General features: G+C 35.3%; 1 protein-coding gene and 1 long non-coding RNA gene across 3 annotated transcripts in view; one reads left to right on the top strand and one right to left on the bottom strand.

Annotated features, from left to right (window-relative positions):
- Positions 1-15,638, top strand: part of CLEC9A (C-type lectin domain containing 9A) — a 36,924-nt gene extending 21,286 nt beyond the window's left edge. The window contains exons 3-8 of the mRNA XM_023192370.2: positions 653-1,424; positions 2,908-2,988; positions 10,187-10,333; positions 12,443-12,594; positions 14,335-14,456; positions 15,414-15,638. Of these exons, the coding sequence (XP_023048138.1) occupies positions 1,172-1,424; positions 2,908-2,988; positions 10,187-10,333; positions 12,443-12,594; positions 14,335-14,456; positions 15,414-15,546 (888 nt within the window). The 5' untranslated portion in view covers positions 653-1,171 and the 3' untranslated portion in view covers positions 15,547-15,638. The remainder of the gene's footprint in view (positions 1-652; positions 1,425-2,907; positions 2,989-10,186; positions 10,334-12,442; positions 12,595-14,334; positions 14,457-15,413) is intronic.
- The window catches only part of LOC111526607, a 10,261-nt gene continuing 9,073 nt past the window's right edge, over positions 14,794-15,981 (bottom strand). For both annotated transcript variants that reach the window (XR_002726436.2, XR_002726435.2), the window contains exons 3-4: positions 15,693-15,785; positions 14,794-15,542 (exon numbers count right to left, since the gene is read on the bottom strand). This is a non-coding gene — a long non-coding RNA (uncharacterized LOC111526607). The remainder of the gene's footprint in view (positions 15,543-15,692; positions 15,786-15,981) is intronic.

Here is a 15,981-nt window from a genome sequence, read left to right as displayed (position 1 = left end):
TGCCACGTGTTCGTTTGGCAAAGGTAGACGTTCTCTATATGAGTCCAGGGCCTTTGTCAGGCAGGTCATGCGGTTGCAATAAACATTTTCAACTTAATTATTTAGGTGACCTGACAGCTTCCCAGTGCATATGTCACACCCCTTTTTGGTTCCCTTAACACTTCCTGAAACTTTATATACAGTCCTTTAATTAAATGCCGTTAGATTACCCCTTGAATATGCCCTTTGTTTCTTTCTGGGGGCCTGATTGCTAGGGAAAAGACTGATGAATCCAGTGAGATACTGAAACAAAAGTAAACAGTGTAATGTTGCATAATGTTGGGACTCGTAGACCATGTTACTTAGACATAACCTTTGGCCATAAAGACAAGTGGTCAAACGATGAATGATGATTAAAGTCTCAAATTTCTGATGCTGTAGTCACAAGATGTGGCAGAAATGGCCATTTGTCAGCTAAATAGTTCATGCTTTCCTTCTGGTGTGAAGTGGTCATCAAGAGTTTGCTGTCCAGGCAAAAAATACATTTTGCAAGCTCAAACCTTGTGTCCAAAAGTGGGCATGCCTTTGGTGGATGTGAATGTGAGACATGCTATTCTAGGTTATGGCTTTCAAGAGCAGGTGTGGATTCATCACCTTCTCTTTTCTTTCCCAGTGGATGGAAGTCAAGGACTCCAATATCTCACAAGATGAAAGAATCCCAAGTCTCATTTGGAGGAATGTTATCACTAACTAGGATTCCTGGAGCTAAAACATTACGTAAGATATAAACTTTTATTGTGTTAAGTTGCTGATATTTTGAGGTTTATTTATCACAGTAACTAGCATTACACCAACAGATATACAGTATGTAAATTTAGCTTAAGGTAGAAATCCCTTCCTAGCTTTGTTGTTTAAGTCTACCCAGTGATCTCCCACTCTTTACACCCTGGTTTGCCCAGTGTGAGTTATCTAGGTCACCCCTATGCTTCATCTCCTATACCAAATGCAAGTGCGTTCTTTGCACTTACATCTTTTTCTTCTGAACTCACTGCTATCACCTTCAACATCTGCTACATTTTGGAAACCAGATAAAAAATGTTCTATCATTGGTCATTCTGAATTCAATTCTCTCTCATTTCCTTTTTCATCAGGTTGTGTTTTGGCTTAGACTTCATAAACTTCCACTTTCTGAATGAAGGTGCATCTATTCTACTCCTTAAACACAAACATAGTTTCCCACTACTGTGAAAATGTAACCAATTTCAGTTCTTTCACCAACCTGCTCCAAACCACAAGAGGAGTTATTTGTTCCAGCCTCCTGTGTGGACTGCTTTCCTATCAAAGCACCTCAGACATGCATGAGGAAGAAATATACACCTCTCTTCAGTGGGATAGTCCAGCACCAAACACTTACCAGAAATGTCTCTCTTGCAACAAATGTTCAGGTAACCAGTTCTAGCTATTTTGTGCGAGACTTTAGGGTTCATGTTTTTTGTTCTTTGTGTTTGTTTTTTTTTTTTTTTTTTTTTTCTGCTCTATCATGAGGCCAAGATGTTTGTTCTAATCTGAGATAGTCTACTTAAGGGTACTGTAATGTCCGTGAAATGCTAATGAAGTGGAGAAGGAGTAAGTAAAGGTGAAAAATAAAAAGAGCAATTAACTTGATAAATACCTGGAACTGTTTTTTCCTTTGCCTCTCTAGAAAAGAAAAAGAATACCTAGATTTGGGGAATTTGTGAAAAAATACAACTTTAATTAACTGAAGTCCTATTAAAATATTCTGCAAATTATCTGATAAATACTAAGAAATAAAAAGGGAAAACATAGGTTGAAAAACTGGCAAGATCTCATTGGCCTAGAGTTGTTGGTTACAGTGATTAGTTCTGTCCGCATCATTTAATATCTATATTAGTTCCTATCTGCTGGTGTAACCAATCACACAGACTTAGGGGATTAATAGAACGTAAATTTATTATCTTAGGGCTCTAGATGTCACAAGTTGAAATGGATTTCTATGGGCTGAAACCAAGGTGTTGGCAGGGATCTAGTGGAAGAATCTATACCTTGTCTTTTCTGGTTTCTAGAGCTGTATTTATTGCTTTACTTGGCTCATGGACCCTTCTTCTGTCTTGAAAGCCAACAACATAACGTCTTTAAATGTTTCTCAGCCTCCATTATCGTGCCATGCTGTCCCTCCAATATCCTACCTCTCACTTAAAGAGGACCCAGATAATTTAGGTTAATCTTTCCATCCCAAATCCTTAACTTAATGACATCTTCAAAGTCCCTTTTCCACATAAGGTAACTTACAAGTTCCAGGAATTATGACACTGGCATGTTAGGCAGGGGCGTTTCTCTGCCTATCACAATATCCAAAGATAAATTTTAACTATTTTTCTATGATTAGTGTTTGAATACAAAAAAAATCACATATTCCTTTTTTTCCTCTCTGCAGGGTTGTAAAATTACCTTGGAAAACTTGTTCATCTTCCTAAAAGTATATATTTAAAATGTGTATCTTTCTTTTATTTAATCATGTTCAAGTAACACTGAAGAGATGGGGAGATGTGAGACAGCATTTTTCATCTCAAAAGATAAAGCCAGCATTTGGCTTGGGGGAATCTCTAAAGATGGTTGGAAAAGAATACATATAATTCATTGATAAGGTGTGACATCAAAGATAAGGATAACAAATCTATTTAATTTGGCAATTTCCATATCACATGTATTCCAAGTTATGTGTTGCATTTCAATGCATTTGAGCAAAGGTTCTCTTTTTCCTTTTCTTTTACACATTCCAGGCCCCAACAACTCTCAGTAGAAATGCCAATGTTAATTCCTTTTTTTACTTAATCTCAATCCATCCTTGCCCCATCTTTTTTATCTACTTTCTCTAACTTGGTTTCATTTTTCCTATTCCATGGTTAGGAGCATGCTGTCTTGTGATGGTGATTTCATGTATTTTCTGCATGGGGTTATTAACAGCATCTATTTTCTTGGGCGTCAAGTGTAAGTACAAAAATATATTTTCAAAATAACCTATATTGATATATGTATTATATACTACAAATAGCTTATATATAGATATATGTATATAATTATGTATAGAACTTCATAATTTATAAATGGATGGAAAATCAATTAAGTAATATGTGAATGCACATAAATGATGTAAAATAATGGCCTCAAATTTCAAGCATTGGATAGAACTCTCTGAGCACTTGGATGCCACTGATAACTTTCAGTGATCTATTGCATGTTTTTTAACTCAAATTATGTGCTGTAGGTCTCTGGGAGAAACAATGAAAATAATAACATATTCTGATTCAATTTGTGAGTCATGTTAACGTGCTAAAGCATGCAATTTGAAAGATTTCACGTTCTGCTTTTCTGTTTCTAATACATATTTAATTTAAATTTGACTTTTAAAGAGTATTTATATTAGGCAAGTTTCAATTTAAAATGTTTAATGCAAACCCGAGAGCTTTGTTCAGCCACATTTAACCACATTGCTTTTTAGTACAAATAGAAGAAATGTTTTCATGTTTGACAAGTGCAATTTTTATAAAATTTAATAATTACAGAGCTTCAGTTTCCAGAAAAAGAACTATGAACCTCTAACATCACTCACGCTAGTACTAAGAAAAATGTACATTAAAAGACAGAGGTGAAGGGTATTGTTTGGATAGATGTTTCTTTCTTATATGCCTTGGAAAATCATATCTCTATCTAAAAGACATCAGCCGGAGAGGAAGAATTATGAACTCTGAGAATAAGGAAGGGAAAGGTTCAGATTCGCATTCACAAAATATGGGAAGTTTGATCTTGCTCAGGTAATGTCATAAGCTTCCTTTTCTGCTAGTTTTTACAGGAAGGTTTTAAGAATTGCTAGGAGCTTAATCAGTAATTGTTACTTTGTCTATCTCCTCAAATAAAGTTTCACAGCTTAACAAAAATGTTAGAACTTCAAGACAGCTTTCTTTTTCTCTATCTACTCTCTTTGTGTCTTATTAAAAAATACATATTTTAGGCAAATGTGAGTTCATTTTTTAAGAAGCGGCCGGGCACGGTGGCTCAAGCCTGTAATCTCAGCACTTTGGGAGGCCGACAGGGGCGGATCACAAGGTCAGGAGATCGAGACCATCCTGGCTAACTCGGTGAAACCCCGTCTCTACTAAAAAAAAATACAAAAAACTAGCCGGGCCAGGTGGTGGGCGCCTGTAGTCCCAGCTACTCGGGAGGCTGAGGCAGGAGAATGGCGTAAACCCGAGAGGCGGAGCTTGCAGTGAGCTGACATCCAGCCACTGGACTCCAGCCTGGATGACAGAGCGAGACTCCGTCTCAAAAAAAAAAAAAAAAAAAAAAAAAAAAAAAGAAGCATGTATATTAAATATCTGTTTATCAAACACAATAGAAACAATGTATATCTAAAAGACCACTTAAGTCAATTAACATCTAATAATCCACTTCTGCAAAAATTGAGGACTTTTAATGACACATTGCCAAGCTTCATTGTACCTCTACAATATAAGAATTCATATTTAAATAGCATTGCAAATATTTAAAAGTACTGTTTAAATGTTAATTCTATATAATGAATTTCAATGTTATTTTACAAATAAATTATTTGGGGTAAGAAGATTTTGAAACCTAAAGTATAAAATCATTTCCAATTAAAAACAAAAATTAATTGAAGATGCAACATCTTGAAGCAGTGTTGTCAAGTGAATGGGATATATAATTTGGTTTTTATATAAACATAAATCTATACTCTCCAATTGCCAAATATTTTTTCCACTATATAGACAAAAATCATGTATTACATAATAAGGATGATTATAAGAGTACACTTTAGGCCAGGTGTGGTGGCTCACGCCTGTAATCCCAGCACTTTGGGAGGCCGAGGTGGGTGGATTGCCTGAGGTCAGGAGTTCGAGACCAGTCTGGCCAACATGGTGAAACCCCATCTCTACTAAAAATACAAAAAAATTAGCCAGGAGTGGTGGCATGCACCTGTAATTCCAGCTACTCTGGAGGCTGAGGCAGGGGAATTGCTTAAACCAGGGAGGTGGAGGCTGCAGTGAGCCAAGATCGCAGCATTGCACTCCAGCCTGGGCAACAGAGTGAGATTCTGTCTCAAAAAAAAAAAAAAAAAAAATACACTCTACATTTTCCATGTTGTCAAAAGATTTGCTGTTCAGTGTATACGTAAGTGTCTTCTCGGTCTAGTAAAGGAAATCTCTTTATATGAAACCTATAAATCATGTTCCTAAGATGGTGAGTTATTTTAAACTGTCTTAATTGTGACCCAGCAGTACCACTTTTGGAAATTGTTCCTATGGATAAACCTGCAATCTAACAATAGGGGAAAAGCCTCAAATACCCACCACATTGATAAAAGACCATGTTAATAAATAAGGGTGCATCATCTACACAACAGAATACCTGGAAGCAAGAACAACAAAAGAAAGAAGAAACACTTCTGCATGTAAAGTGCAAACAAATGGCATTTAAAACTTGGCTGATGAGATCAGTTGTACCCCAAACATCAGCATCATACAATATACCTGAGTAACAAACCTACACATGTACCCCCTGAATCTAAATAAAAGCTGAAATTATTTTTTAAATGTATATGCTATGCTACAATTTGACTAAAAATGAATATTTTCTTGAATTTAAACAAACAATGGAAGGTTATATAAGAAATACTAAAAGTGAGGGCGAGAGGAGTGAGATAAATCATGACAATGCGGAGAAAAAGATATTTCAATGTTTGCTTTTTGGATTTTTTTAATGTTTTAATCCTATGAATGTAGTGTATCTTTAAAAAAAGTTAACTCCCCAAACACAAATTGTATGAAGAAAATGTTACTTTGATGAGGATAAAAGAAACATAGCTAGAAAACCATGTGCTTAAGACTTCCAGTAATTTCTAGAAAATTCTTACAAATAAAAGTTTTTGCTTTTTAAATTTTGTCTTAATAGCTAAAAATGTATACTTACAAAACTTAAATATCACTATACAGATGTAAAGTATATTTTCCTTTAGCTTTTGTTCAAGTGTAGTGACTATTAATTTTTATTGTTATTTTTAAATTTATAATTTGCCTAGGTCTTCTTATACATTTTTAACACTTAGGGCTTTAAAAAAATACAACCAGTTACCATATTGAAACTGTTGTGTTAAGCAATAAGCAGCTTCTTCATGTGAAACATTCTGTTCAATAACTAATTACTTGTCCCAGCTGGTTATAGATTATGTTATAGCCAGTAGGCTTTGAGTTACAAAAGTCATGTTTATTTTTTAATAAATATTCCATTTTGATTACGTTCCAGTTTAAATTAAAATGTTACATCCAATTCTCTTTATGAAAACTTGCATTGTAAGACAAATGTCAAAACATATTTAACTTATATACATATATATTTTTTAAACAGGACCATGTTTCTGACAAAAAGTAGTAAATGAAAATTATAACCTTTTGTTTAAAAGTATCATAACATGAATATAATGAAAGTTCTAATTACAAATTGCTCATATATATTACTAAAGGACAGTTCATTCCTACCTGACAATAGAAGGACTGGTAAAATTAATTAAGTCATATTTATATAAAAGAATACAATGCCATTATTTAAAGAAATCTTCTAGAACCATTGTTATTGTTTTGGAAATATGGTTATGCAATATTTGCTCACGAAAGAAGATTTCTAAAAAGACATTTATATAAAAATATGGTTTTCTAAAGGTTGTATATAAAATACTTTTCTATATACATACATAGAAAAGAGTTTCAATAGATATAAACCAAATACTAATGGCCATATTTGAGTGGTAGGTTTCAAAGTAAGTAGACTTAATTTTTAGTTTTCTTCCTACTATTTCACATTTTCTAATTTTTCTACATTATTTATGCTATTAATTTTTTATTTAAAAAACTCTATAGTTCAAAATATTTTCTAAGAAATCAGCTTTTTTATTTGTTTTTACTGTTCATTTTCTTAATTCATCAATTAGGTATAATGTATAATATCATACAACAAATAATTTTATTTGGGGGACATTAAAAGTATTTTGTTATTTTTCCCTAGGTAATTATATTGTTTTGTCTTTAGTCCTCATTGCAAATTTATTACAACTTCAACCCCAATAAAGGTGCTATATTTTGCTTCCCATTTAGGGTGAAACTCTGAAGAGAAGTCTCATTTCTCTTTCTCCAGTTTTATTACAGTTTCATATAGTATAAGCTGTTCAGATAGTAATAAACAAACAACAACAGCTTCTATAATATGGCTAATCTAAAAAAGCATCTCAATATAAAATTTTAGAATTATATATTGAATCTAAGAGGAAAATTATTATTTTTCAATGTCTAAACATGCCAGATCATTAATAGGATAAAATTAGCGCATCACTGTCCTACACTCGACTCTGGTTAGATCCATCATTTTGCTAAAAAGAGGGAAAAAACTCCAAGCAGCTGACAGCCTGAGTTTTTTTTACCTATCCACAGATGGACAGGGCATAAACATCTGCTTTGTCTAGTCCATGGCTTTTGATGTCTATTTTCTTCTCAGCAGCAATGTTGATAAGTAAAACAGATCAGAATATGTAGATATGTAATTAAATGTTTTTTTTTTTTTTTTCTTTTCTTTTGTTACTCTTTTGCCCAGGCCGGAGTGCAGAGTGCAGGAGTATGATCTCACCTCACTGCAACCTCTGCCTTCTGGGTTCGAGTACCTCTCCTGCCTCAGCTTCCTGAGTAGCTGGGATTACACGTGCACGTTACCACGCCCAGCTAATTTTTGTATTCTTAGTACATGGCTTTGCCATGTTGGCCATGGTGGTCTCGAACTCCTGACCTCAAGTGATCCACCCCCCCTCAGCCTCCCAAAATGCTGGGATTACAGGCAAGAGCCACCACGACCATCCTGTCTTGGTCAGAAGATTTTTGTGTGTGATCTTGGTTACCTCCGTTTTGTGGTTAAAAATATGAACATAATTTTACAGATTTGCCCATTTGTTCTCCTCTTTCGTTCTGTTTCTCTCTAAAAGAGGATTTTTAATACTAAAGGTCTGGCTGACATGCATAGGTGTTTTGATTTGTTTCTTAATTCACTAATTAATTTTTCTTGATGCCATTCTCTCTGTACAATATGTCTATTCAATAGCCACAATCTGATAATGGTTAACATATCATAAACTTATTTTAAACCAATTATATAACTGAGTAGAATCAATTTACCTGATTCCAAAACCTGTATTAATTAAAGCTAGGTGTATTAGTGGACAAAAAGACAGCTATAAAATACAATAAAGAATCCAGAAATAGACTCATACAAATATGCCCAAATGATTTTTTCAGCAGTGCAAATCAATTGAAAGAAGAAGGATAGGCTTTTCAACAAATGGTGCTGGAGAAATTAGACATCCATAGGAAAGAAAAAATAAAAGAAAAATAAAATAAGCCTAAGTCTTATACCTTACACAAAAATTAAAAGTTAACTCAAAATAGATCACAGTCTTAAATGTAGAACATAAAACTATAAAACTTTCCGAAAATATAAGACAAAATCTTCAGAATCTAAAGGTGGGCAAATAATTCTTAGACTTACATCAAAAAATGATTAATGAAAGGAAAAATTGGTAAGCTGGATGGACCTCATCAAAATGAAACGTACATACTCTGCAAAAAACACTAGGAAGAGGATAAAAAGACATATTACAGGCCAGGTGTGGTGGCTTATGCCTGTAATCCCAGCACTTTGGGATTCCTTGAGTCCAGGAGTTCAAGACCATCCTGGGCAAGAAGGTAAGACCCCATCTCTACAAAAATAAATAAGTAAATAAATAAAAGACAAGTTACAGACGGGAATAAATACTTGTAAATCAATATCTGACAAAAGACTAGAACCTAGAATGTACAAAGAACTCTCAAAACTCAACAGTAAAAAACTAGAACATCCAATGAGAAAATGGCAAAAAGACATGAAAAGACATTTCACCAGAGAGAATATACAAATGTCAAATAAGCACAAGAAAAGATGTTCAATGTCATTAGCCATTAAGGAAATGCAAATTAAAACTGCAGTGAGATATTACTACATACATAATCAGAATGGCTAAAATAACAGTAAGTGACAACATCAAATGCACGTCAAGCTACAGAGAAAGCGGATCACTCACTCATTCCTGGTGGAAATGTAATATGCTGTAGCCACTGTGGAAAATAGTGTAGCAGTTTCTTAAAAATCTAAACTTCACAATTCCTTAAAACACAGCAATTGCACTCTTGAGCGTATACCTCATAGAAATGAAAATTTATGTTCACACAAAAACCTGTACATGAGTGCCTATAGTAGCTCTATTTGTAATGACTAAAACCTGAAAACTACCCGGATGTCCTTCAGTGGGTGAACAGTTAAACTAGTAGCGGTAGTCCATATCATGGAATTCTACTCAACAATACAAAATAGGTGAGTTATTTATTTAAACAACAGTCTGCATGAGTCTCCAGAGGATTATTCTGAGTGAATGAAGCGAAGAGCAAAAGGTTACGTACTGTAAGATACCATTTATATTTCCTTCATGTGATAGAAAAGGAACACAAACTAGTGATTGCCAGGAGTAAACAAGGGGTGAAGGCAAGAGGGAAGTGGGTGTACTTATAAAAGGGCAAGGACAGATCCTGATGGTAATGGAGGAGCCGAGTTTCTTGACTGTATCAATGTCAATATCCTGGTTGTGCCATTGTACTATAATTTTACATGTGTATGTACTGATATGGAACTATGTTCAAATATGTATGTTAATGATAAAAGGTGCAAAACCATGTAAACATATTGTTACCATTTGTGTTAAGGGGAGAGAGCGAGTTTTATATTCATTTGCTTTCATTTGTAAAGTTTCATTTTGTTTTATGTGTAACATTCAAAAACTCCCAAATAATAAAAATTAAATTGGTAAATCTGGTTGGGGAGAGTAAAATCGAGTGAATTAAAAAGGGGTGCAAAGAGAAGTTTTGTTCCACGTCCTTTGTAGTGTTTGATTCTTGTACAATGTAAACTTTAAGCAAAAACTAAAATAATACAAATTCAAGTCTCAAAAATAATAGTAATTTGTAGTTGTCTTTAGTCTGTGTTGAAGGATTATTTTGCTATAAAATGTCAGTATTTTATTAGGAATGATTGCTGTCATTTGAAGTGTTGCAGGTGTCCACCATTGTGATGCAGCAGCAAGAAAAACTCATCCAACAAGAGAGGGCACTGCTAAATTTTACAGAATGGAAGAGAAGCCATGTCCTTCAGATGAAATTTTGTCAAACCTTCATGCAAAACTCTTTTAGCTCAGGTAATGGATAAAAATCAGTTTCCACTGTATACATCTAAATATATATACCAATACCTCAAAAGAAACAGTGACACACATTTTGTTCTCTGCAAAACTGTTAGGATTTTATAATAAGAGTAACATAATTTTGATCACTCTTTAGTTCAATCTTATTATAACATCCAATACTATGTGGAAACACCAGGGATCCAAAAGAATACAACTAAAGGAAATGTACTGTCAAATGCCAAAGAGGTATGTGTGCAATTAGTAGGTCAGATTAAAAAAATACATGCACACACACAAAAAGACATCATTTTATCCAGCCATTCAGATTTGTAAGGGTATTTTAATTCTAGCTCCAAATTTCCTAATGTATTTAGTTTAGATACTGTTTTAGTTTCAAGTTTAGATAGCTTTGAGCAGAAAAATTCATTTTGAAAATGAGTATTTACCACAAAATTCTTTTACGATGCAGGACCTAGCTCTTTTTAAAAATTCTATGAATTTACTCCAGTTTAATCTTTTATATGCTTTACAAGCATTTTAAACCTAATGCAGTCTATTTCTACCTGTCATATAGTTTGTCAAGTATTCTATGGTTACTTAATTGGCATTTCCTAATGCTTGTACATATAGTTTAGAGAATTAACTTTCCTAGACTGGATACCATTTACATAATTGCCAATGAGAGATGTCAAAAATCAACCATAGTTCCTTCTGATTAAAATTTAATCTAATCAAGTATTTGAAGGATCACTGTGTGCCCAACAATGTCTCTATATGCAGCAGGCCACTGCAAACTCGAGTGAGACCCACCTCTGAGCCATCAACCTTCAATAGAACAACAATATCCATTTTGGAGACCTACAAATCCAACATTCTTCAACGTCACAAATACCATTGTCTACATTATTTATACTATAACTCTAACAATGTTCAGGATATTGGTTAGCAGGGATTCCAAACAAAAGCTACAGAAGAGCTTTAAGCAACTCAACATCTGGCCCGTGGAAGCTACTGATGAGTTATTTCTTAGCCTAAATACAGGGACTGTCTAGAAACCAGAGTTGTGGAAGTTTCAGTGTCTTTCCTTCTATAAACCTGTGCCAGAAATACTTGGTCAAATTCTTGGTCTTTGGTCCCCCTTTTACACATTTGACCATTCTTCTTTTGTGACTATATTCCATCTTAAAACAGGTTCCATAAAACTGATTAAACATTAAGGCTTATTTCTTAGTTGTATCAGAGTCCTAAACTAAGCATATTGTTCATTTATGTTCTCCAATTTTCCTCACCTGCATGTTTTCTTTTTTTTTTTTTTGAGACAGAGTCTGGCTCTGTCGCCCAGGCTGGAGTGCAGTGGCCAGATCTCAGTTCACTGCAAGCTCCATCTCCCGGGTTTACGCCATTCTCCTGCCTCAGCCTCCCAAGTAGCTGGGACTACAGGCACCTGCCACCTCGCCCGGCTAGTTTTTTGTATTTTTTAGTAGATACAGGGTTTCACCACGTTAGCCAGGATGGTCTCGATCTCCTGACCTGGTGATCCGCCCGACTCGGCCTCCCAAAGTGCTGGGATTACAGGCTTGAGCCACTACGCCCAGCCACCTGCATGTTTTCAAATCACTCCTTAAGGTGGATTACTTGTTCTCTCCATTATCTATAAAATATTTCCTTATTTAGCGCTCAGAATTTAAATATAAATTCAAAGCTTATTATTCAATCCATGCAATGGTCCAGTACATTTCCAGCTAAATTGGGGCAGTAAGATTAACCAACATGAAACAATAAGCAAATAAGTGAAGATAATAAATGACATGAATTCAAAGAAAGGAAAGACTGATAAAACGGGAATAATCAGATTGACTATTATAGAAGATAAAAAAATTAGTTAAGTATATCCCACAATTAATTTCATGTTTAAGTTAAAGGCCCATTGCATGTAGAACGTATTACATGAATCTTACTCTATTGAGCCTTAGAGAAGCTGAAATTGGTAAGTGCTACATCATGTGAACCATTATGTTATGGGATTCAGCCTCGCTGAGGGTGAGGCAAGGGGCTTTTTGGGGGATATATGTTGTTAATATTTTACAATAAGATACTAAAGTAAAATGTTTGTATTCAAAGCCCATAACTGCAGTCCTTGTCCAAACAATTGGATTCAGAACAGAGAAAGCTGTTACTATGTCTCTGAACATTGGAGAGTTTGGCACACCAGTCAAGAGAATTGTTTAAAGGAAGGTTCCACACTGCTACAAATAGACAGCGAAGAAGAAATGGTAAACACTGTTTTGTGGTCTCATGTTATTCTGAAAATACCATTTTACTTATTAAAAGAAATCCCTCATTCTCATAAGATAAAGTTCCTTAATACTGTATAACATCAGTATAATTGTAAAAATAAAGGTTTAAAAGAGACAAAGTTAGAATCCGTATGTTTTATTTTCTTTTTAATGGGAAAACATAAAAACAGGATGGTTATCTGAAATCAAGAAGAAGATGTTTGTTCTATGTCCTTGGTTAATTAAAAAGCGGAGGGAATAAGGAGAATACTATTTCATAGCCTGATAATCCACTTCAAGATGTATGTACATTATAGTTGCAGATTTATTTTAAACGTATTATTTTCAATGCTGTAGGCAAATATAATAACCTGTAATAATCTTGTAATTATCAAGAAAAAACAGAAGTATAAAAACTGAAGTGATGCCATGAAATAAATAGGTCTTGAAAAATAAGTATCTGCTAAATGAAATGTTTAATTGGCATTAAATCTAGTTTACCAACATCTTAACAAGTGAATAGGCTGGGCGGGGTGGTTCACACCTGTAATCCCAGCATTTTGGGAGGCCAAGGTGGGTGGATCACCTGAGTTCAGGAGTTCAAGGCCAGCCTGGCCAACATGGTGAAACCCTGTCTCTACTAAAAATACAAAAATTAGGCGGGCATGGTGGTGGGAGCCTGTAATCCCAGCTACGTGGGAGGCTGAGGCAGAAGAATTGCTTGAACCCAGGAGGCAGAGGTTTGCAATGAGCTGAGATAGTGCCATTGCACTCCAGCTTTTGCAACAAGAGCAAAACTCCATCTCAAAAATAATAATAATAATAAAATAAAACAAGTGAACAATAAGATGTTTCCCTGAACTCATTCTACCCATAAATACATGTGAAAAACAGAATGCAAAATTGCACACTTTGGCCCTATAAAAAATGTATACCTGCTATATTCAGTAATTAGATGAAGTTCATTTCAACAAAAGTCATGAGAAAATAATTTGTTAAGGATATGCAACAAATCAAGAACACTTGAAGTAAATTCTTACAATTATATGCTCAAAAAGTTATTTTATGTGCAAATTTGATGACAAATTAGAATGCTTCTTCTAACCGAATGTGCTCATACTTAAGTTACTCCTAGAATCTCATGAACTATTTTTCCATATCGAAGTATTCTGAGAAAGATTATTCTATGTGGTCTATGATGTCAAGAATACTTTTACTTTCGATATTGAAGCTTCAGTATAACACTTTTTTTTTTTTTTTTTTTTTTTTTTTTTTTTTAAACGGAATCAGGCGCCCCCCCCCTCGCCCGGCTAGTTTTTGCCTTTTTTTTTAGTAGAGACGGGGTTTCACTGTGTTAGCCAGGATGGTCTTGATCTCCTGACCTCGTGATCCGCCCGTCTCGGCCTCCCAAAGTGCTGGGATTACAGGCTTGAGCCACCGCGCCCGGCCAACACTTTCTTTTCTTTACGTATACTACCTACCGGGCTCTGAATATGTTGAAACTTTAAAAATCCCAGTTGTTTATTTTTTTCATAGTCTTTAACACCACATGGATCATACAGCAATAGAAAATAGTCTAAAAATGTATCTGCACTTTTTTATAATACTCCCTTCTCTCTTTTTCCAGATTTCAAGTTCCCATTAATTTCTAGCTAGGCAAAATGTCACACTTCATATTTCACTAGAGTTTTGTTTGTTTGTTTACTCATTTCACAGTTCAGGTCTTGTCTCTTACAGGATTTTATCACTGGCAGCTTGAGGAAGATTAGAGGAAGCTATGATTACTGGGTGGGGTTGTCTCAGGATGGACACAGCGGACGCTGGCTTTGGCAAGATGGCTCCTCTCCTTCTCCTGGCCTGTAAGTCTCTGAGTAAAATGCTACAAGAAAAGTTAGAAACATGAGGGAATTCAAAAGTTTATTTTACCTTGTATCATGAATTTTCTCCAAGGGACAAGCAGCATGATAATGTTACAGGCGGCTAATTGGCATTATTGTTATTATTATTATTATTTCGAGGCGGACTCTCGCTCTGTCCCGCAGGCTGGAGAGCAGTGGCGTGATCTCGGCTCACTGCAAGCTCCGCCTCCCGGGTTCACGTCATTCTCCCGCCTCAGCCTCCGGAGTAGCTGGGACTACAGGCGCCCGCCACCACGCCCGGCTAGTTTTTTGTATTTTTCGTAGCGACGGGGTTTCACCGTGTTAGCCAGGATGGTCTCGATCTCCTGACCTCGTGATCCGCCCACCTCGGCCTCCCAAAGTGCTGGGATTACAGGCGTGAGCCACCGCGCCCGGCCTAATTGGGATTAAAGCTAACAAAATTTAGAATAGCTTCGTGCCTTGTAAGTCTTTCTCCTGCCCAGCCCTGCTACTATTATCTTATAGAAAATTCACGTCACAATTTGAGTGTCTGATGAATAATGTAATTATCAAGTGTGTTTCTTTTGTATTGCTTAGTATGTAGAGAGTATTCATTTCCACATTAAGCTTTTCAGATGGCAGTGGGGAGATGGAGAAGCAGAATCAGGTGCCTTAGTATTTTGAAAATTAAGAGTCAGCAAAGACATTCTAATTTAGGGACTGTCTTTGGGTATCTATGTTTTCGTTTTCTTTACATGCTGTTTTTGTTCACATTATATTAACATTCCTTATTGAGAGAAATAAGCAGTTACTGAAGAAGGAGGACGCAACCACCACAGGAAGGTGCTATGTTAATACAAAACAAAACAAGTAGCTACACATATCTTATTAGTTACCCTCAGGAACATCTCTGAAACCCCCAAATAGAACCTCAGAAATGCTGACTTGCCTTTCCAGGTTGCCAGTAGAGAGATCCCAGTCAACCAACCAAGTCTGTGGATACATCAAAAACAGTTCCCTTCTTTCGTCTAACTGCAGCACTTGGAAGTATTTTATCTGCGAGAAGTATGCATTAAGATCCTCTGTCTGAAAGAAATTGTATTCAAAGTGTTCTATTACACTATTATTTGGAACAGGCCTTTGGAAAACCCACCCTCCAACACCCCCGCAAAAAAAAAAAAATAAATAAATAAAAACAGAACAGTAAACCAAAATGTGGACAATGAAATTAGCAACCTGGGACTCAATGATACACTTCGGAATATTCTTCCACACCGTCCAGATTTCATTCGATATTGTTCACATTGCAAGAATAAAACTTCTTTAGAGCTACAGAGGACAAAACCCCGAAGAGTTAAGAACAAACGCACGGAAATCATTTTTATTGTTTAAAGCCCAGAATGACTGTAAATTTCACAAAAGGTACAGATCTATGTTGTTGGGGGAGGTGAAGCAGTTACAGCTGACTAATATTTTTATTTTTATTTTTATTTTTATTTTTATTTTTTTTTTTTTTTTTTTTTTT

Source organism: Piliocolobus tephrosceles, chromosome 10 (genome assembly GCF_002776525.5).
Source record: "Piliocolobus tephrosceles isolate RC106 chromosome 10, ASM277652v3, whole genome shotgun sequence".
Lineage (NCBI taxonomy): Eukaryota > Metazoa > Chordata > Mammalia > Primates > Cercopithecidae > Piliocolobus > Piliocolobus tephrosceles.
The sequence above is the reverse complement of the archived record's forward strand: the minus strand, read 5'-3'. Positions and strand labels throughout refer to the sequence as shown.